The 21,753-nt window shown below is 44.0% G+C and overlaps 2 protein-coding genes across 3 annotated transcripts in view; both read right to left on the bottom strand.

The window, feature by feature from the left end:
• Window positions 1-205: 205 nt before the first annotated feature.
• LOC103183312 (zona pellucida sperm-binding protein 4) lies at window positions 206-4,885 on the bottom strand. Its single transcript, XM_042338556.1, has 8 exons — window positions 4,786-4,885; window positions 3,805-3,945; window positions 3,274-3,458; window positions 3,040-3,137; window positions 2,446-2,573; window positions 2,180-2,369; window positions 1,338-1,485; window positions 206-265 (listed from the first exon to the last, which is right to left on the bottom strand). The coding sequence occupies exons 1-8, from the start codon at window positions 4,883-4,885 to the stop codon at window positions 206-208; spliced, it is 1,050 nt and encodes a 349-aa protein (XP_042194490.1).
• Window positions 4,886-13,063: 8,178 nt separating this feature from the next.
• Window positions 13,064-21,753, bottom strand: part of akap10 (A kinase (PRKA) anchor protein 10) — a 43,356-nt gene continuing 34,666 nt past the window's right edge. The window contains exons 9-16 of one of the 2 annotated variants that reach the window (XM_042338658.1): window positions 21,468-21,612; window positions 20,357-20,533; window positions 19,366-19,475; window positions 18,500-18,582; window positions 17,691-17,743; window positions 16,945-17,040; window positions 16,815-16,859; window positions 13,064-13,824 (exon numbers count right to left, since the gene is read on the bottom strand). In XM_042338658.1, coding sequence (XP_042194592.1) covers window positions 16,845-16,859; window positions 16,945-17,040; window positions 17,691-17,743; window positions 18,500-18,582; window positions 19,366-19,475; window positions 20,357-20,533; window positions 21,468-21,612 — 679 coding nt within the window. In that variant the 3' untranslated portion in view covers window positions 13,064-13,824; window positions 16,815-16,844. The remainder of the gene's footprint in view (window positions 13,825-16,814; window positions 16,860-16,944; window positions 17,041-17,690; window positions 17,744-18,499; window positions 18,583-19,365; window positions 19,476-20,356; window positions 20,534-21,467; window positions 21,613-21,753) is intronic. The other variant, XM_042338659.1, reaches the window with a different exon arrangement.

The raw sequence follows: 21,753 nt of genomic DNA, 5'->3' as shown, positions 1-21,753 counted from the left end.
TGTTTTTATTTCAATTGGTAGTTACTTGCTCATTGCCAGATCAGCTGGGATATAACATTTTGCACGTATATCGAGGCTGAGAGGCTGGAGTTCGATCTCACGTGCATTCGAGGTGTAGGTTTACAGTCCGTACCGTGTATTTGAGAGGATTTTGAGACAGTCTTTGCTGCAGTTTCAGGAGCGAAGATTATGGGTGACTTTAGAGTCACCAGTCGTCTTTGGACAGGTTCACTTTGAACATCAACTTCTGCTTCTCTTTTGAATCCTGGCGACGAAAGAAAAAAGAAAAACCACACACAATTATAATATTTCCACACACGGNAAAAAAAATCCACATCTTTTAGGAAAGGCTTAAACTATAAGATTGTATTTTACAGTTTTCTTCAGTTTAATGACTGCTGTACTTCCCGTTTAAGCTTTAAAATGAAAAGCACCATCAACCGTCTATTAAAATCATCATTTGATACCATGTTTCTCATGTCAGAAATACATCTCGAAGCACTTCTCAGGGTAAAGTGTAGTGACTGTATTTTGTAGATGAAGGCCTACAAAAAAAAAGGCTACAAAAAAAAGGACTCCACTTCAGTCCGAAGAAGATTTCTAAAGCTATTTTAAGGGGTTATTTCCTAGGGATGGTTCCCTAATCAACTCAATAGTAACTTCTGTTGCACATCATTTATCATCATATTATCATGTCATCCAGGGTTGGGAACTGAACATTTAGCCCAATACAGTACACAGGACTCCGTAGAAGTATCAGTTTTCAAAGGGAAAGATAAATATGATAGAAAATAAGTCAGATACTGGGGAATGGCAGGAAAATGGGACTGAAAGGATTGCTCTTAAAAGGAAGAGTCACAGACAACACGATTGAATGGCCTTCTCTGTCATGATTATCGGATTAAAATTTAGTCAAGGATCCACCCCACAAAAAAATGCCTTACTTTTGACTGGCAGTAGATAGAGAGAGAACAAAAACATATGACGGCTTCAATTGGCTGCTACGTTTCACCCATAAAACATCGTCACTCCACTTTGTAGTACATCCTGTGAAGCGCTTTGAGACGTCTCGAAGACGTGATAAGGCGCTGTATCAAATGTAGGATTATTATTAAATAGTTTATATCGAATAGAGACCATTATGCTTGTCATCAGCACAGGGTAGGCTACAGCTTTCCATCCGAGATGTGTGACAGACAACGGCACTGCAATGGAAGTAGGCCTACAGGGGGGAACAAAGAGCACTTGTTGAAAAATTTCAACAGATCCAATCAATAACTTTTTTTTTTTTTTTTTTAAATTTAAAACAAAACCCAAGCACCGCGTAGAGCTCTGACCTTCCCATGCAAAAGGTTTTGAATCTTCGAATCCCAGAAACCAAACGTTTTCAATTCAAACCGTTTACGATGAGTTGGGAACGGAACCTCTGAACTTCGGTTAACCCTGTGCAATCGAGTCAAGTAATTGTCTCCGTAATACGGGCACCTGTGAAGAGAGGGATGGGGAGAGAAAAAAAAAAAGGGGAACAAACAAAAGTGACTACTTCATTGGAACAGTTCAAAGAATATCAACTCTAATTCTTTCCTCGGGCAATGAGAGAAACTCCCTTTTATTTTGAAAAGTGCCTGGGGATCTTTAACATCCACCTGAACGGATGCAAGAATGATTAATCATCATCTTAGTTTAACACCTTATCCAAATGACGGCACCTCTAGCAATGCAGCCATCTTTCCACAACCCCCCCCACCCCGAGTGGCACTGGAGGGTCAGCCTAGTCCATGTAATCTCAAGAGTCTCGACGTGGGAACCCACAACCTTCAGTCTTAGACTCTGGCCTGCTCCTGGTCCCCTGCCCGCCATCAGTGGTCAGACCTTCAGCCCCCACCCTTTTGGAACTCCGTCTCACTATGCCTTTGCCTCGTCCCCTCCCTTGCCTCCTGCAAGGCCCATCTCAAGACCCTCCTCCTCGTCGACCGTGCCTTCGATCACTCTCCTACCCCAAACCTCCTGCATCTCCTTAACTGTAAGCACCTTGGAACGTCCTCCCAACACGAAGGGCACTATACAAATGTAATTTGTTGCTGCTGTTGCAGAGACGAGAGTCTGAAACCAACTGAGATAGGCAGTATAACAAGCAACAGTTGGGGGGGGGGGGGAGAAAAAAAAGCATTGGACTTACCCATTCACCAGAATCCTCCATTGGGTTCTGTGATCAGAGTCAGGGGATGGAGTTGCCCAACAGTCGTACAGCATCAAATTGATGTGGGCGTCAGTTCGGTTAAGGACTCGGACTTCGACAAACACCGGCTGCCTTAAGAATTTCAGGACAGGGTAGTCCGCCTTGGCATACCAAGTGCTGTACAATTGCTCTGTGGAGAAAAACGAGATCAGCAAGAAGCACAGACCCGAGCAGCCTTCAGATGATCCTCCTACCAAGCCACTTACCTTTCGCGATCCTCATCTCCATGTTCAGGACACCGGCCTTCACTACAAGAGATGGGGGCGCTGGAGTGTTCACCAGCACCTGGAAGGGGAGCTCAGCATCTCCAGCAAAGCGACATTCCACATGTAACCTAGGAGACCAATCTTAACAGGTTAATTGACAGCGAGCGAGGACTTCCGAAGACCAGGTCTAATATCATTTGTTATGGGATTTTGCTTCGATCAGTAGAGGCCAAGCTGTGGCCTGCGGGCCGGAAGTGGCCCACAGAGCTCTCAAGAAGCCCCCCACCCCAAAACATTCGCACGAGTCTAGATAAGTCCACGCTCGCTCGGTAGTGTGTTTTTCACAGTTCTCTTGGTTTACAGATAAAAGCAAGAAATATTCGACCAAGAAAAATGTATTTTGTTAGCCAACCATCAAAAAAAACACATTAATTACAAATTCACCAATCAGCTGCCGCAAGCCAAATAGCATCCCATTTCATCAAGAGGATCTCATTTCCTAGAAAATAAAAGGGCGGTTTTTGTACAGAGATCTCGTCTCTGAACCCGTGCAGAGCGCAGCCACTAGTGTTCCATTAGCACTCACAGCCTTACCTATAAGTGCTGTCTCTAGTAATCACTCCAGAAGGACCATCCAGGATCTCTCTCTCCGCTATCACGTCGGTTTCGTAAGTGATGGTTTGGCCGTCAAACTATGTTAAAAGTAAATACATTTTAGCGCGCTTCGTAAAGTATTTACACTTTTCGTCCGATTCCCGCTCTTTGCTCTTTTGCCACTGCCTCAATCCCCCCCACCACTCCCCACCCAAAAAAAAAAAAACACCTTACCACCTGAGTTGTGCCACACGCAGAAACGGGAAATCTAAAGACAATGAATGCCGCTGTTCTGACTTTAGGGGAACATTCAGAAGCTCTTCCATTCGCCAAAGACACAGAACTAAGGTTCAACGGTGGAACGGTCACATCCTTCGGGATGACAATGCTAAACAAGTCTCTCGTGCACTCAACACGCTCTGAAACAAACAAAACATTTTTTTTTTTTTATATAAAGAAAAGCACCGCAAAAGGATTAATAAGAATCCGCGTCAACAGCTTCCCGACCTCCAGTAACCCGACTGCTTGCCCAGCCAGTCCCTTCTGTATTTGTGGGCAGTCCATTTACACAGCAATGCCCTGCTAACAGCCACGATTTGAGTGCCCAATTGCATCAGGTGGGGGTGGGTGTGTGGATTATTGGCCAGGACACAGGTCCCTTCGCTTTAGCTCCGGAACCCGGAGAGTCACCCATTAAACTTTTGAAATCTACTTTCTCCACCACCCACCACAGCGTTCTACAGCGCAAGAATAAAAACCACGAACCTGTTCTTCCATAAAAGCAAGGAGTCCCTGCGCTCGGGGCATCGAAGCAGCAGCCTTTCAAGTGGCACGCCACCTCGCTGATGGCGGGGTTGCCACACGCTATGCGGTGCTGGGCATCAACATCACAAGTGTCGCCTTCATCTGCGATAAAGGAAAAGGTTACAGAGTGATGGGCTTCCAAGTAGTGAAGGACAATACCGAGCTGGCGGGGGGGGGGGGGATGGGAGAAGGTGGGGCGCAGTCGAATAGGAAGGTCTTCAGGCGCGACCTGAAGATGGGAAGGAGGGAGTGAGGCGAAAGGGTTGAGGGAGGGCATGCCAAAGTTTCGGGGCGTAGTGGCTGAAGGCACGGCCGCCGATGGTAGAGCGGAAGATTCGGGGGACGCGGAGGAGGCCGGAGCCATTAGAACGGAGGCAGCGGGTACTGCTGTGGAGGTGGGGGCGGGGGAGAGAAGAGGTTAGAGAGATAGGGGCGGTGGCCAAGGAATGGAGGGATTTAAACACTAGTGTGAGGACCTTGAAGTCAATCCGCTCTGTGACAAGGGAGCCAGTGGAGCTAAGCAAGGACTGGGGTAATACAATCACATTATAGCCTCTAGTTTTGTACACTTCCATGTTAACAATCAATAAACCACTTAGAGATTCAGTGCCTCTCCCACCCATAAACAAAGACGTGCATATTTCTATTCCAGATAATAATCCTTGCGTTTGATGTAGCGCCTCATTACATCGTTGATGTCTCAAAGCCATTTACGGGATCTACTGTAAATGCTGCAATTGTATTTGTGGACAAACAGTTAATTTGCGCGCAGCAACAACCCACAAACAGCCATGATGTTAAAGTCCAATTGGACCAGGTGTGGGCAGTGGGGGTGGGGGGGGTAATTATTGGCCAGGACACCAGGTGAAACTCATTTCGCTTTACGAAATAGCGCAGTGACAGGAATTTAAACGCAGTCCAGGCCGACATGGGGACTTGTACCCGCAACCTTCTGACTCGGAGGCGAGAGTGCTTCCAACTGTGCGGGGCTGACACCATTTACTGGCAAGTGTATCCGCGCTATTCCTCCCGTCAAAACCATCGTATCCTTCAGCTAACTGGGTCAACAAGGGAAACCCACAGAGAAAGCTTTCTTCTGCAATCTGATGAATGCGACCAGCCTCGGTGAGCTCAATGTCGACACCGGGTGGACAGAGTGGGAAATGACCCTACATCAACGTGCACGAGCAGTTTTCCCCGTGGTATTTTAGCCCCCTCGCCGACCCCGTTGAGAGCAGCTAAATAAGAAGGGAAAGAGAGCAGGTCTCTCTCTTGGTTTGCAAGAAATCAAAGCCTTAGTTGAAATGAAGGCGGCTTTCAATCAGATGGGATCTTATCGATCTCATCTTGAAGGCTCCAATGGATGATGGAGCTTAACATGCACAGCTGTACTGCATCATAACCACATCAACCAAATATCCCACACCTACAGAAACAAATACAAGGTCTTCAGAATACTTACCGGGTGAGGGAGTAGGCCTGGGCGCAAGGGCGGGTGAGGGAGCAGGCGAGGCAATGGGTCTGGGCAGCTGGACGGGCGAGAGAGTAGGTCTAGGAAGGGGTGAGTGAGCAGGTGTGGTTACCGGCCTGGGCAGGAGGGAAGGAGAGGGAGAGGGCAAGGGAGTAGGTCTGGGTGGGAAGGAGCCTGAGGGAACAGGCGAGAGAGTAGGCCTGGGAAAGAGTGAGGGAGAGGGTAAGGGAACAGCCCTGGTTGGCAGGACAGGCGAGGGAATGGATGAGAGAGCGGGACTGGGAAAGGGAACAGACCTAGATGGGTGGGAGGGCCAGGGAATGGGCAAGGGAACTGATCTGGATGGGAGGGTGCCTGAGGGAACAGGTGAGAGAGTAGGCCTGGGAAGGGGTGAGAGAACAGCCCCGGTTGGGAGGACGGGCGAGGGAGTGGATGAGAGAGCGGGACTGGGAAAGGGCGAGGCAGGTGAGGGAACAGACCTGGAAGGAAGGGAGGGCGAGGGAAGGGGCAAGGGAGTGGGTCTCGGAAGAGATGAGGGAATAGGCCCAGACGGGAAGGCGGATGAGAGAGCAGGCAAGAGAGCAGGCCGGTGTGAGAGAGTGGGTGAGGGAGTCGGTCTTGGCAGGAAAGCGGGCATGGGAACGGATGAGATAGCAGGTCTGGGAAGGGAGGAGGGTGCATGTGAGGGAACAGGGATGGGCAGGAGAACAGGCCTAGGCCCTAGGGTTGGTGAGGGAACAGATGAGAGAGTAGGCCTGGGAAAGGATGAGGGAGCTGGCGAGGGAGTGAGCCTGGGATCAGGCTTAGGCAGGAGAGCGGGTGAGGGACTAGGTGAGAGATCGGGCAAGGCAATTGGTCTGGATGGGCGCACAGGTGAAATAGCAGGTCTGGGAAGGGGTGAGGGAGTAGATTTGGTTACAGGCTTGGGCAGGAGGGTGGGAGAGGGAACGGGCAAGAGAACAGGCCTGGGCGAGGGAATGGGTGAGGGACCAGGACTCGGCAGGAGGAAGGGAGAGGGTGAGAGCCTGGGTGGGAGGGTACCTGAGGGGACAGGTGAGTGAGTTGGTCTGGAAATGGGAGAGGGAGCCGGCCTGGGTGGGAGGATGGGCGAGGGAACAGATGAGGCAGCAGGTCTGGAAAGGGGCGAGGAAGCAGGTGAGGAAACAGCCCTGGGCGGGAGGACGAATGAGAGAGTGGGTGAGGCAACAGGCCTAGGTGGGAGGGTGCGGGACGGAGCAGGGGAGAGAGCAGGTCTGGGAAGGGGCGACGGAGAAGGTGAGGGAAAAGGCCTGAGAACACGTTTGGGCAGGAAGGAGGGCAAGGGAATGGGCAAGAAAACGGGTGAGGGAACGGGTCTGGATGGGATGGCGGGTGAGGCAATGGGTCTGGATGGGAGGACAGATGAGAGAGCAGGTCTGGGAAGGGGTGAGGGAGATGGTGAGGGTCTGGGCAGGAGGGGGCCCAAGGTAACAGGCGAGCGAGTAGACCTAGGAATGGATGAATGAGTCACCTTGGGTGGGAGGGCAAGTGAAAGAGTGGTTGAAGGTTCAGGCCTGGGTGGGAGGACAGGTGAGGGAACAGACCTGTGAACAGGTTTGGACAGAAAGGAGGGTGAGGGAATGGGCAAGAAAGCAGGTGAGGCAACGGGTCTAGATGGAAGGACGGATGAGAGAGCAAGCCTGGGAAAGGGTGAGGGACCAGGCGTGGGCAGGAAGGGGGAAGAGGGAATGGGCAAGAGAGCAGGCCTGGGCGGGAGGGTGTGTGAGGGAACAGGAGAGAGAGCAGGCCCAGGAAGGGGCGAGGAAGCAGGAGAGGGAACAGGCTTAGGCAGGAAGGAAGGTAAGGGAACAAGCGAGAGATTGGATGAGGGAACAGGCAAGGCAATGGATCTGGACGGGATGACAGATGAGAGAGTAGGTCTGGGAAAGGGTGAGGGAGCATGTGAGGGAATAGGCCTGGGCAGGAGGGTGGGAGGGGGAGCGGGCGAGAGAACAGGCTTGGGCAAGAGAATGGGTGAGGGACCAGGGCTGGGCAGGAGGGAGGGAGAGGGACTGGAGTGGAAGGACAGTGAGGGAGCGGGTGAGAGAGCGGGCCTGGGTGGGAAGGCCGGCAAGGGAATGGGCGAGGGAACAGGGCTGGGCTGGAGGGTGGGAGGGGGCCTAGGTGGGAGGGATAGATAGGAAGTAGGACTGGGCAGAAAGGAACGGGAGGGGACAGGCCTAGGTTGGAGGGCCAGCGAGGGAGCAGGTGATGGAGAGGGCCTGGGTGGGAGGGAGGGAGAGGGCCTGGGTGGGAGGGAGGGAGAGGGCCTGGGTGGGAGGGAGGGAGAGGGCCTGGGTGGGAGGGAGGGAGAGAGCCTGGGCGGCAATGAAGCTATGATCGGAGGCAGTGCTGAAGGTCGGGTACAGGAAACTGGAATACGTTCCAGTACCATAATCTTCTGAGTCGTATCATGTCCATCAATCCTCAGCTCCAGGTCTACCAAGTTACCCTAAAAACATGGAATACCATTAGTTTACAGCCTCTGCAACACACAAAGTTAGACCCAATATTTTAACATATCACAGTTTCTTTACTAATTCCTGCGGTCGGTGTCATTCTGCACATTAGCTAAACGTAGACTTGCCGAAGGTTCCCTATGTCACAGGCTTTCTGATTCCACACTCCTCTGGAACTCCTTCCCTCTGGTCCCACCTTAAAGCTTACCTCTTCACCTGTGCCTAAGATCACTTCTAGCTTTCTCTAACAATGCAAGGATTATTATGCAAAGGGCGCCATGTAAATGCAAGTCGTTTCACTTACCATTACATGAACGTAACAGCCATTGTATGGAGTTGTGAAGAGCAGAGAACCATCTGCTTGGGGTGCGATTGTGTATCCACAGCTCGACAACGACGAGAGCTCTCTCAATGTACCAGAGTCATCTACAAATGGGGGTGGGAGGGAGGAAAACAAAATACCTTTTCTGCTCAAAGAACGTGCATGACCTAACGCAATGCTCCAGGGGGTAAAATGTCTTTGTGAACAGGCAAAAAAAAATAAAAACTGAGAATTGAGACATTCAAAGGGGAGATACTTGGGAAGAGTATGAATAGGCACAGAGGGGAAAAAACCCTCCCCACAGAGAAATAGGATTAAAATATCATCCAGAAACAAGTGGTGCACATGTTGTGTCTCTGATTTTTGCCCAAACCTACCAACAGTGTAAGGCAGAGTGCACTCAGCTTAGCTTCCCTGGCAAAGATACTCTTAGTTGCTTTACACCCTGGTTTAGGAGATCTGTGTATATTTTTCAGAAGGTGATGAGCACCAGAGGATCCTTAAGGCCATGGGCACCTCGCTGGACTGAGGAGGATAGATATTTGGTAGTTAAGGGTATCAAGGGATTATAGGCCAAGGGCAGGTAATTGGAATTAAGATCCAGGTCAGATCAGCCATGGTCTTATAAATTGGCAGGCAGGACAGGCTCAAGAGATTGAATGGCCTACTCCTGTTTCTATGCATGTCCTCGCACAACAGTCATCAGACTGTCCATTGCTCCTTATGGTCAATTGGAGTACATCATGCCTGGAACTTCAATAGGTGGAACAAACCCCTTCAACGACAGCGTTCTCGGCTTCTTTTCCAGCATTCGCCAATCGCATGGCATCAGTGCGGTGTACAGAGTTGCACAAGTAGCTCAGCATATCCTATGCTCTGCAATTGGATTGTTCAGCATCTCTGGGAAACTTCAGACCACTTGGCCAATTACTCTCTGTATCAAGAGCGCAGCCCATGAACATCTCAGGCAAGTTGTAAGCTGATAATGGAATATGGACATTTAGGGGAGGAAATGGCCCGTTTCTATTGCTGTAATGATCTACACAAGTACAACTGTACAATTTTAAAGCCAATTTTCTGTAAGCTCTTTAAGAACCACTGATAAGCAACTTCAAAGTTTAAAAAAAACTAATCATTTTTGCAACTCTTGGATGCTCAGAAAGAAAGAAAAAAAGTAAGAGCAAACCTAACACTCAAGTGGAATTTCACCCCCATCTGAGTGAAAGCACAATAGATGTGGGGAATGCAGAGTGAGTACATATATATATAATAAAAAAAAACTTTTGTTGCTAAAAAAAAGTTACTAAAGTTGTCTGAAGTCATTGCAAAGCACCTCCCAGGGTGGATCGGTAAACGTGATAGAGCAAGAGGGGTGGGGGATGTTGTCATCACGTCTCACCACTTACCCAGTATCGAAACCTTGCTGGTCAGGCCCTGGAATGAATCCGTACGAATGCGCACCTGAACACCAAAAAGCGTGCAAGCAATCTCCTCGGGATAATCCACATATTGGACAGCCGCAGGCTGTTCATTCAGCCTGGGCTGTGACTGCGCCCTAACGCCCAACAGGTCCCACCAAACCCACAACAGTAGCAACCCAAACCTCATCCTGAGTCGCCAGATTACCTCTCTCCTTTTCTATTCCCCACCACTTAATACTGATTCCCAACCTCACCTTCAAGGTCCAATTATACTGCCAGCGTTCAAACAAGATGCAGCTGTATTATCAGCTGGTTAGTGACAAAGCCAATGAAACAACTCGGCAAAACTAAGCAATTAACTAGCGCCTGATAGGAACCATCAGGGGATTGGAGTGTGGCATTCCTATTTGGTGCTGTTGGCTTATTTCTATTTTATTTTATTTCAAAGTGATAAACATGAATTTCGTTGCAAGGCAGTGCTCGCAGTTATGTCTGCGTTTCGATCACTGGCAGTACGCACAGATAATAACAACAATAATAATCCTTGCATTTTAATAGAGTGCCTTACCACATTCGTTGAGATGTCTCAAAGTGCTTCACAGAATGTACTGTAAAGTAAATTGACCGTGTATTTTGTGGAGTGGACAAGGTAGCTTTGATTTCTGACACACCGATGAGTTGCTGTAGTTCGATTCCCAACAGGGCCAAACGTTAGGCAAGTTTCCTTACTCCACACGCCTGTTTTTACCCAGCAGTAAGTAGGAACCCGGTTGTTAGTCAGTTGGCGGATCGCTTTTCCAGGGGTACTCATCCCTTCAAAAAATTTTTGTTCAATTGCAATTTGGTCACTCAATCCACGACTGTTTACGGGACACTGCTGTACGCAATTGCCTGCCAGGTTTTGCTAACAAAACACACAATTCACTTTACAGTTGTGCAAAGATTATTATTATTGTTGTTGTGGGCAACCACCACAGCTAATTTCCACGCAGCAACATTCCACAAACAGCCATGAAGTGAATGACCCATTTTATTTGGGGTATTGTCGGACAAGACACCGAGAGAGATTCCCTCCCCTTTTTGAATAGTGCCGTGGGGATCTTATACGTCTGCCTGGGGTAGTGAGCCCCAACTTGCTTCACAGAATGTACTGTGAACCCAATCTTCTGACCCAAAGGCCAGCGTTCCAACAAGGTAGCAGTCAGGGATGATATGTTCCTATTGCCTTAGTTTAGCTGTAAAGCTTTGTGCTATAATGCACGATGGTGACTCTACTGTGCTGTAAATTCATTTTCTGGAACAAATCTACCTTCTTTGCAATCCATTGCTCTCGTTTTCTGACGCACCGACGAGTTGCTTGTTTCACGTTGAAGTAGCACGTCGATGTTTTATTTGTCTGTGGACTTTTTGTATGGGATGGTTTGTTTTCTACTGTTATTTGTGTTGGTGATACGCTTTGTAAAGCACGGTTTTGCCCTTCACGAGTGATATAAAATGTCCAGCAAATCACAAAGTGCAGTCTTAACATTATTTCTTTGAGGGGAAGGAGTTGTGTAAATCAAGCTGTGAGGTATTGGCCAAATGTAAGCAACTCTTTACGAAGTCTTTGTTCAACAGAACTCCCCCCAACAGCTATTCCTATAAATCCCTTCATGGCCAAGTTCCTACCCTACTCCTCTGCGCACCCTCCCCGCTCAGCTAACTTGGGATTCCTGTGGCCAAGGCTTTCAGCTAATACGCCTGTAACCTCCGGAACTCCCTCTCCCAATCCGTCTTTACATCGCACCTGAACACATCTTTTGCACTGCACCCAATTCATTTTCAGAGACTCAATAGACTAAACGTATAATCCATTCAGTTTGAGAATCGTACACTTTGACAACCCTCGAACCAGTCGTAAAATGGACATTACTGATGTCAGTAATAATAATCCTTGCATTTGATATAGCGCCTTATCATGTTGTTGATAACCTGTCTATAGTGGGTTATTCCTCACCATCCCTTGATTACAGACAGTCCAGTTCTCCTTATACATTTAGTAATAGTGTAAATATTCTCAAGATTCCAGAAAGCGGTTTCAAAAAGCCTACATTTGATGTGTTAATATCTGGTTCTATGGTTTAAAAAAACGTGTATCTTAATTTGTAAGTTCTACAGAGTCGGATGTAAAACAGCACCAGGGGATCACAAGTTAAAATACAGAAAGCTACGAGCAAGTTCTTGCATTTCAATCAAGTCAAACGGAACGCTTTTGCTCAAAGGGAAAAGGGATCACGAAACAAGTTACCCCCCTGGCGTGAAGAGTATTAATAGAATAGAGTTCAAGAGGCAACTAAGTGCGTTCGTGGAGGGAGAAGTGGTTGAGAGTCAAGGATATAGCGAAGAGCCAGGTAATTAAGTGAGACTGAAAAATCAAATGAAATTAGCTCATTGCTGTTCTTCAATGTATTTCCTGTTATCCCCGTTCTGCAGCCTAGAATTTTGATTTCACTTTGCGCCTGAGACATTAGTGGAAGGTGCTGCTGGCAATCTCAATTTGGTGTGACTTCCGACATGAAAGGAACTATATAAATGTAATTTGCTGTTGTATTGACTACAAGGAAAAATACAAAGCAAGTGGGATTTAACATCTCTGCTGCTGATTTGGTGCAAGATATTTTCACCAAGTGACAGGACTTTTGAAAAATGAGTTGCAATATTGAATCAGCCATTGTTCTCAAGAGAGAATAATTTAGGTATTTTAATTACAATTAGGTTGGATTTGGGTCAGTTCTTCTGCACGTCTTGAGAAATTTATGCTGATTACCAAAAAGGGTTTAGTGTTGGAAGGGGCAAAGTAATGTCTCAGTATCAGGAAATAATATATACTTTAATGCAAATGTAATTGTTAAATTTTTCATTATCTTCATATGAAAATATACAGCATAATTGAACTTTTTTTTCCCAGAAATAGCATTGCTTTCTGGTTTTAAACAGTGCTTCTCACAGTACTTTGCTTTAATAACAGGTTTTTACACGTGTGTTACACAGGAAAAATACAGTATTTACATTTAATCTTGCCTTCATCAGTAACCCGGGCTAAACTAGAATAATTCTTTGACAGATAAACCTTAACAGAATAATAAATGCCATTTGTAAGTTGTATCTAGAATGCAGGAGGCAAGCTCTGATTTTAAAGTGCATTTGCAAATCAGATCCAATTAATATAATCCTTTGTGATAAGGCGTAATAAGGATGATAGTTATGTTACCGGGTTTGAGTTATTAATTAAAATAGCATTTTTAATTTCCGCTCCCTGGCTTGTTGTACTTGAATATTCGGCTTGCCCAGACCGCAAAGCAATGGACGGGCTTTAGAGTTAATAAGGCAATGTGGGCATTTAATAGAGTCTGCACACGTATTTACCAGATCAGAAATAATGATGGAGTGAGAAGATGCATTGCAATCCTTAACCAACCAACAGGCAAGACGACCTTCTGCCCCACGAAGAAAATGAAGGAAGCAAAAGCAGTTTTCAATAATATGTATTTTAAATCAAACACAATTAAATAGGTATGATTTCGGATTAAGTACATGAACACATATCCATCAGAAAACATAGAAATAGTACATAGTACCAAAAAACGTGGACATAGCTTTTATTTGCCTCTTTCTGTGATAATACTCAATCTCAATACAATTAGGTAACATCTTTTGCGTAAATACAGTACCTCCATTTATCAGATATTATCAAGAAACCCCTCTGAGATTTTCCAAACCTTTTACAAAAATCATATATGTATCTCTCTCTCTATATATATATANTTTTTTTCTTCTGTGCTAAANTTTTTCCAACAAATATCCAGAAGGTATTTTGTAAGGGCCGACAATCAAACGAACAAACAGACAGGAACAAATCAATGGAGTGACATTTGGAACACAATATAGATCTATATAATCATCACTTCAATGCTTATGAAACCATACAACCGGAATCCAGGTTTAAAAAGAGTGCCCTGTAGTCCTTTTGCTTTCTGCTTGATGCAGCATCTTCTCGAAAACCTTCATCACGTCCGGTCCAGCGTCAAGATCAATAAAACCCACAATTTGAGTCTGGAGATCCTGGAATGCATAGTTTTCTTCATACAAATAATGGAGTAAGATCAGATCATATAAAGTACAGTGCTTTTTCATGGCTGTGTTAACTGAAAGGAGGTGTTCGCTGCTCGGTGCAGAGTGGAGTCACTTCGAGAGAAGAGTGCACAAGATGGTTGTTCTTATGGGTCATAACTGCAAACAGAACACACAATAAGACCTTCAAGCTCGTAAACTGTTTCAGGCAACGAAACAAGGAAAATTTGCAGAACTCTTGTTGTAACTCAAATATATTCAGTAATACATACAGGATATCACATTCCCTTGTAACACACAGTAAACTAAAAACCACTGCAAGTTAAAGGAGAAGGCAGTATGTAGTAATAACTCGCTAGTACAATATTCCCCGAGTCAAGTGGCTCCTATGCTATACAAATGTAATCTTGTTGTTGTTGTTGTTGTATGCGCTCCGAAGCAGCTACCTTATGTTGGTGGCATTACTAGAGCAGCCTAGGTGAGGAGACTCAAAACAATATCATAGAATAATAGAATTATACAGCACAGAAGGAGGCCATTCGGCCCATCGCGCCCGTGCGGCTCTTTAAAGAGCTGTCCAAATTAATCCCACTCCCTCGCTCTCTCCCCATAGCTCTGCAAATTTGTCCTCCCCAAATATCTATCCACTTCTCGCTTGAAGGTTGTTATCGAATCTGCTTCCAACTCCCTTTCAGGCAGTGCATTCCTGATCCCAACAACTCGGATAGACAACATTATCTATTGTACAATACAAAGCAGTAATCTCCCCTTTCCCTCAGTCCTCTGAGATGATCATAGTGAATTCAATATCCAAAAATAATAAACAGTGGCATATTTAAACCTCTTTGGCACAGCCAAGTGAATGTGCGTAGGGGTAAATGGCTGCAATATCAAAACAATAGTTGTAGCAAGAATACTAACTTTGCTGCGAACAGCTGCAGCTCTTGAAAAACATTAAAAAGAGAATTGCTGAGCACGATCTTTCTTTCCTGCTGGTTTCACACTTTTTTTTTTATTTCGCACTCACTGTATAATATGCAGACTCTAAATTCCTAATTCATCTAGGTTGGCAAGATTTTACAAAGTGATCTATCTGCTGTTCAACAAACTTCAGCCTTGCAGGACTGGAAGGCCAAATAAGTCAAACAATATACGCCCATAAAATATGACCTTGGTCTTTTATTCGTCTAGCATTTCTTATGTTCTTATATACAGTCAATTCACTTTACAGCATGCTCTGTGAAGCACTTTGAAACGACTGGACGATATAGTGGTAAGGCGCATATCAAATGCAAGGATTAATATTATTATTAGACACAAACATATATGCGTTTCCATTACTTGCATCAGATTTCTGCATTAGTGGGCACTGAGATCATAATGGCCCATTAACAAGTTCAGAGCTGAGTGAAGGCAAATCAGTGCTGTGAGCTTTTTAATGGCTCACCGTGATCTCAATGCCCACTAATTCTGAAATCTGATGCATCATTCAGAAACAATAATGTGGTTATTGCTTTCAGTTACCCTGCAAAACCGAACAAGCAACTCATGTATGGGGCATAGCAGCTATGATTAGCAGACCCACTGCGCTATATCAATGCCAGTTTAATTCAGTTTCATCGTAAGCTCAGAGGAACTTGAATCCTCTACATCTTGTGAAAAACTATAATACGGGCAAGAAAATTATTCCATTGATGAGTTAGGTACGAATTAGGTACGCATTCAGCTTCACAAACCCAAATGTCTCATAGCCCGTCTGAAGTTCGATGAGCATTGATCCTCTTCATTAATGATTCCCTGACTTCTCTAACATGGAATGCTGATAATCTCACTTTGATTAATATAAAAGACAAGTTCCTTTAAATTAGATCTTTTATTAAGATGCATCTCAGTAATATTTGAGGGTCCATGGGTGAGGGCACTATATTAAATCAGTTATTGCAATAATACTTCTTCCCCTGAGTTGTGCACATTGATTCCGTCCTCAATTTTTAGTGTGAAACAGTGACACCATCGAAATACAGTGGTAATGCAAAGAGGTAATGACAAAGGAACAGAGGTCAAGCAAACCCAAGCGACTTTAAGAAAGATGCAGTGTAATGATGCAAAAAATAGACTTTAACATTGACCATAGAGGAAGAAGTTATGTCAGTCTTTCACTCGTCATTTAAATAGAAGCTGACAACACCTGCTTAAATAACTTAATTCATTAATTATTTAACTCATACCTAACTCATCAATGGAATAATTTAAATAATTTAAACCGGTTTAAATAACTAATAAATAAATTTAAATAACCTGGTCCATAACACTTTGTTTCAAACAGAATATCCTGTGCTGTGTGTCAGGTTATTATATTACAACATTGTTTATGTACGTACAGTACTTTATGACGACGATGGAACAAAATGCTTAGAACACATTCCTTAAGGAAAAGATCATGGCTAAATCTTACGAAATATAGGGATGTGATATGGCACGGAGTAATGAATAACATTTTGAAAACATTCATTCCTTTGTTCCACACAACAGCTCAATTGTATTCCTACTGGAGCTTTTTGGCAAATGCTGCATCAATTCGCTAATTTTCCAATTTTTTTTAATTCCATCAATTCAGAGTTTTCAAGGATAAAGTTAAAACAAAAGGGTTGAACATCAGTGCTCTCCGAGGATCATCTCATCTGATCACCTCCCGTTTCCAAATTTGGCACTAACCTATACCTTTGCGCCTTGGGACGTCCTCTCGACGTGAAAGGCGCTATACAAATGTAATTTTGTTGCTGTTGTTTGCATTTGAAATAGTTTTTTTTAATCTATTGTAATAACTTTATGGGGTTAGGTTCCTGCAGGCCTCCTACGCAACTGGGCAACACAAATTCTATCTAGTGCCTCGCAAAACCTTAGTGTCATATTCAATTCTGTCCTACTTGCTTCTATATGGAGGCATAAATGACTTCATTATCATTCCTCGACACAGAAGCGTCATTTGTAGAAACACGGCCAATGTTTTGTCCGATAGACCAGTGCACAATTTCCAGGTTGCTACACAATCCAAACCATCAATTGAATTGCATGATGCATTTTCTATTCAATGTTTTGGTCAGCATTATTTCCTTTACTTTGTTGACAGCTGAATAATAAGCACTCACCTGAGGAGAAAATGATCATAAATGTGTCCTTTACATTCTGGACCACTGCGAATAACACAATGAATTATTTCAAGCATTCTTCGTGTGATACATGTCAACAAGACAGAACAGTTCAGGTCCAATACATTACCTTTGTTGACTTGACACTGAGTGGTTCAGTTTGTGCTTGCTGAATGACGTCATTAACAATCATCTTAGCGATCTTCCACGCCATTTCTTCCTGAGCCTAAAACACGAACAACTTCAAAATCCTACACCGTAACCAGTCCTAGGAGCCCAATGTAACTCTATTGTACAGAGTGACCCGAGTATTTTTGATTCACATCATGTCCCTCTCTCACTTGGGTATCGAACTATGTGCCAAACTCACAATAGATCATAAGAAAATGGCTCTATCAAGTCCACTTGGCACTGAATCACTTGAAGCCGAAGAGACAATTACGACAAAAGTACAAATTCACGGGATTAAGAGCCAGGTGACGAAATAACATCCACATCAATAAATCAGGAGAGTTTGCTTTTACATCAACGGGACGATCAGGGTATTAAAAAAAGACACAAATGCTGGCGTCTAATGGAACTAGCTAAATGTTAACGTTCATGGAAGGGGGAAGGTACTTAAAATCACTCAATGAATCAAGGGGCAGGAATGAGGAGAAAGAACTTGCACTTTTATGATGCCTGGTTACACTGAATCAACTTAAAGTACCTTTACAGTTACACGGGTTAAGTGCAGTGACTGTTTTTGTGCAAATAACTTTGCAACACTTTAATCACTTACACCAAAAACTCCAGCTATAACTTCCATGAAAAATAATGGATGTTTTGTGGGAGGATTTGAGAGAGGGCCTAGGAAATAGGAAATCTAAACTTTACCTCGTCTGTATTTCCCTGCACCCATTTCTTCATGGCCTGTGAGAACATGGAACCTGTGTGAAACAAACAAATGTTCTTTTAGGTTTTAAAGCATGGCATCGTCACACAATTATCTGATATAATACTAATCTTTACATTTGATTTAGTGCCTTATCACGTCTTTGAGATGCCTCAAAGCGCTTCGCGAATACACTGTAAAGTGAATTGACTGTATATTTTGTAGGAGAAACGAGGCAGCCAAATGCGCATAGCAGTGTCCCACAAACAGTTGTGGATTGAGTGACCAAATTATTATTTTAAAACATTTTTTTGAAGGTATTAGATATTACAGTACAATTTTTAAATAAGTGCAGATAAAGCTGGGAATCCTCTCCCTCTCCCTTGCCTCCTTCAAGATCCGTCTCAAGACCCTCCTCTTCGACTGTGCCTTCGGTCATCCACCTACCCCTACCCTCCCCGCCCTTCACCCCTCCTGATCCCAACCACCAGCTCGGGTGCAGATCACTGACTGCCCAGCACTATGCGAATGTAAACTTGTTGTCGTGCTCCCCTGACTGTCCAGGCAATACTGTTGAGCGGAGAGGCTTGTCCTCTCCCCAGCAAAATAAGGGGGGTTGGGGGGGAGAGGGAACAACAGAGGACAGAACCATGTATTACTCACATACACCTCTCACCAAAGCTCTCATAGCAGAGCCTCCCCAGAAGTTCAATGCAGGAGTGTGCAGTGTATGACCTCAACGGCTATCATTAAATGCCGTTGTTTTGAGATTGAAAAGTCCTCAAGTAGAACGACTTGGCTGAAAACTTACCTTTTGATTTCTTCACGTCTGGCTCTGGCTCAGACTCTCTGATAAATTGGCCCAGTTCATTTATCTTGCCAAATGTCATTCTCCTGCAAAGTAAATCCAAAAGTAAAAATGTTATTTAAAAAAAACGAATAATGTGCTGTTAAGTTGGCTGCTTGCACTTCATTTATAAAGTAATATTGCAGGCTTCTGTGAAAAATGAGTCATTATTAAATTAAGGGACAATATGCCTGTAACAGAAAATTATCTTTGTTGGAAGTCGGGGAAGAGATAAACGTACAAATTGCACAGAAATAGCCCTTGCATAGGCAAATAATATTTGACCAATTCCAAACTATTTAAAAGACACTGAATAGAAATCCAGTTTGTTACCTGAAGCTTTTACTGACAAGCTCACACTAAATACTTACTGTACATTTTAGGACGCATCTTCCTCAAAACTATAAATATTATAAATAAAAGCATTACGCAGTAGGTCCTTGAAGAAATATATGATGCTTTTCGCACTACTGAACACAAACACTCTAATCAATCCCAGCATTGTTTAGAATATGATGAATTTCATCAATAAGAACAAACTCTTATATGGTTTGGGACATGACAAGTGCGCGTGACAGCCAGGACGATGGAAGGCAAACTGGTAGGACCTTCGTCTTCTGACTTATAGAAAATTCTTATGTTCTAAACAAAACTTTGCAACTTTGTTCAATGACTGGACATCAAATCAACGTTTTAATGATTTGAATTATGCCCCAATGCTTCTTTACGCACAATTCTGTATTATCCTTCCACAGTCGGTCACTTTTGTGCCACACAGGTGAAGTAGCATTGTGACTAACAAATTCTGACCAGCAGTTACAATGACTTACCCTGCAAAGTTTCTTTGATATAAAGATTCTGGGTCTAGACTCGCGGCATCCACTATTATTGCTTCGTCAAAGTTTTTCAGGATTTTTACGGTGGCCTTTTTGACACCTGGCTATTAAAAAAAAACATTGGCGGTTAAGTGGGGGTAGGGAGAATTTTAAAAAAAACATAGCTTTGCTTGCATTTTCCTTGAAACAAGGTGACAACTTACAATGCTGATTGATGCGTACAATGCCTTTGCATTCACGTATCCAATTCAGTACATCAAAAATGTGTCCGCTTCAGCTCAGAACAGAGCAAACCTCCAATCATTTGCCCAGTATAACATTTCTTTGATGTAAACTTATGTTATCCCCCACTGAGGAGTGTCATATTGATTCTGGTGCAGCTTTGCACACTGCACATTTGCCAACAGCTGATTTGGGACAATCTAAATCAATTCGTTTAAATTAAATTCTTTTCATCCCATGCTGAACAAGGCAAGTGGACCTTATCGGAATAAAATTGGGAACCTCTATTTTACATCTAAAAGAGAATGGATTGCCAATGTAGGCCTACAAATTACAAGGGTCAGTAATTTTCCCCCCAAGCAAGAACAACACGCATCTGATTCTAGATCAATGTACTGTATCAACTCTAAAAGCGCCAACGACTTTGAAGTGATTTTTCAACAAACTATTAAATGTAAGAATATTAAACTGGTTATTTGTTATATGTAATAACATAATAATAATCCTTGCATTTGGTATAGCGCCTTATCACGTCTTTGAGACGTCTCAAAGCGCTTCACTGAATATAGTGTAAAGTGAATAAAAATAACAATCCTTGCATTTGATATAGCACCTTAATCACGTCTCAAAGCGCTTCACAGAATATACTGTAAAGGGTAGTGACTGTTGTTTTTGCTGCAATAACCACTGCTAATGGGTTTCTGTCTAAAATATGAGCTGTGTTGTGTTGACTTGTCACCTGCTGATCTACAAGAGTCTTTACCTGTACCACAGTACCATCAGAGCTGCCTGAAATGGAGTCATGTTCATGAGGGCTGCTTGGCCGTTGGCCAGGATAGGATGCATTGGCTCCAGTAAATTCATCACTTCGCACCGAATGGATAAGATCGTTCAAGTATTTATAATATAGATTACTAGACAGGAAACCAGGTAAGTAAACCTGAAACATATGAAAAGAACAAGCTTAGCTGTAAAACTAATAATAATCCTTGCATTTAATGTAGCGCCTTATTGCGTCTTGGAGACGTCTGTAAGTGCTTCACAGAATACGCTGTAAAGTGAATTTGATTGTATATTTTGTGGGCGAAACGCAGCAGCCAATTGCGCAGAGCAGTGTCCCACAAACAGTCGTGGATTGAAGTGACCAATTTATTATTGTATTATGTATTTGCAGCAGACAAAAAAAGAAGTAACTTTGCTTTGATATTTAGGATTGTAACATAAAGTGAAAGGTTCCAGAATTCTTCTTGTGTTGCAGAGCATTCAGCCAAGTCCCCCTTTTCCAGACTCCTCCAGAATTTCTAATGTTTAACATTTTTAGATTTCTATTTGCCCAACTTCTATTAAGCATTCAGTAGAAGAGAAACTCATTGAACCTTTGAAGTCTCGTACACCAATTCTATTTACACAGATAGGTTAAGGAAAACATTTTAGCTCACTCACGCTGGTTATCTGTGGACAAGCGAACCGTGAAAGTAATATTGTTTTCCATAACAAAATGAGACAAATCTCCCAGAATTGTGATTAAACGCCTTGCTTGTAAAATTGCACCATGGACTCTTAAACATATGCTGTTGTAGCCCAAGTGCTAGTGTTATTGATGTCTTACACATAATACTACACAAATGAGGGTGGTGGTGGTGGGGGGGGGGGGGGGGAGGGGGTGTAGGGAAAGATTTATTTCAATGGGACTTGGAAGACTGCTTCAGTGCAGGCAGGATGCACATTAACCTCCCTGTCATAAATATTTTCATAGCCCAGCTACAATAGGGCGCAAAAAAAAGGAATGCAGCATATTAGGAATAGACCAGACAATGTTTTACTCTAAATCTGGATCAACAACAGTAACCATCAGCTTAAGCAAGCCTACGTACTTTTTCCATTGTCGTCCAGGCTTGCCTTAATGGAGTAGTGAAGCAATCAGGCAACGGTCCACCTTCCCTGCAGATATTCGACTCGATTTCCAATCTGACAGAATCATCAAATCCTAGTGGGTTTGTGGCTTGCAGTGAAAAGTACCTACAACAAAAGTACAGCCATTAAAGAAGCAGCACTGGAGATCTGTTCAGTGGCAACACCTGCTACTAAAATGGAATAATTTAGCAGGCCCAGATGTGAAAAACTATGAGATGTAACAAAACTGCAGGTGTAAACGCTAGG

This window comes from Callorhinchus milii, unplaced genomic scaffold, assembly GCF_018977255.1.
Source record: "Callorhinchus milii isolate IMCB2004 unplaced genomic scaffold, IMCB_Cmil_1.0 Scaffold10, whole genome shotgun sequence".
Classification (NCBI taxonomy): Eukaryota; Metazoa; Chordata; class Chondrichthyes; order Chimaeriformes; family Callorhinchidae; genus Callorhinchus; species Callorhinchus milii.
Note: the sequence above shows the minus strand (reverse complement) of the source record. Positions and strands in the feature narration are given on the sequence as shown.

Excerpts from the sequence above, each read along its gene's own strand:
- LOC103183312 (XM_042338556.1), bottom strand. The coding sequence starts at position 4,885 with ATGGTTTTGACGGGAGGAATAGCGCGGATACACTTGCCAGTAAATGGT. Across the intron at positions 3,138-3,273 it reads CGTGTGGCACAACTCAGGTG|TTTGACGGCCAAACCATCAC; the intron begins GTAAGGTGTTTT and ends CTTTTAACATAG. Across the intron at positions 2,574-3,039 it reads ACTAGAGACAGCACTTATAG|GTTACATGTGGAATGTCGCT; the intron begins GTAAGGCTGTGA and ends TTGGTCTCCTAG.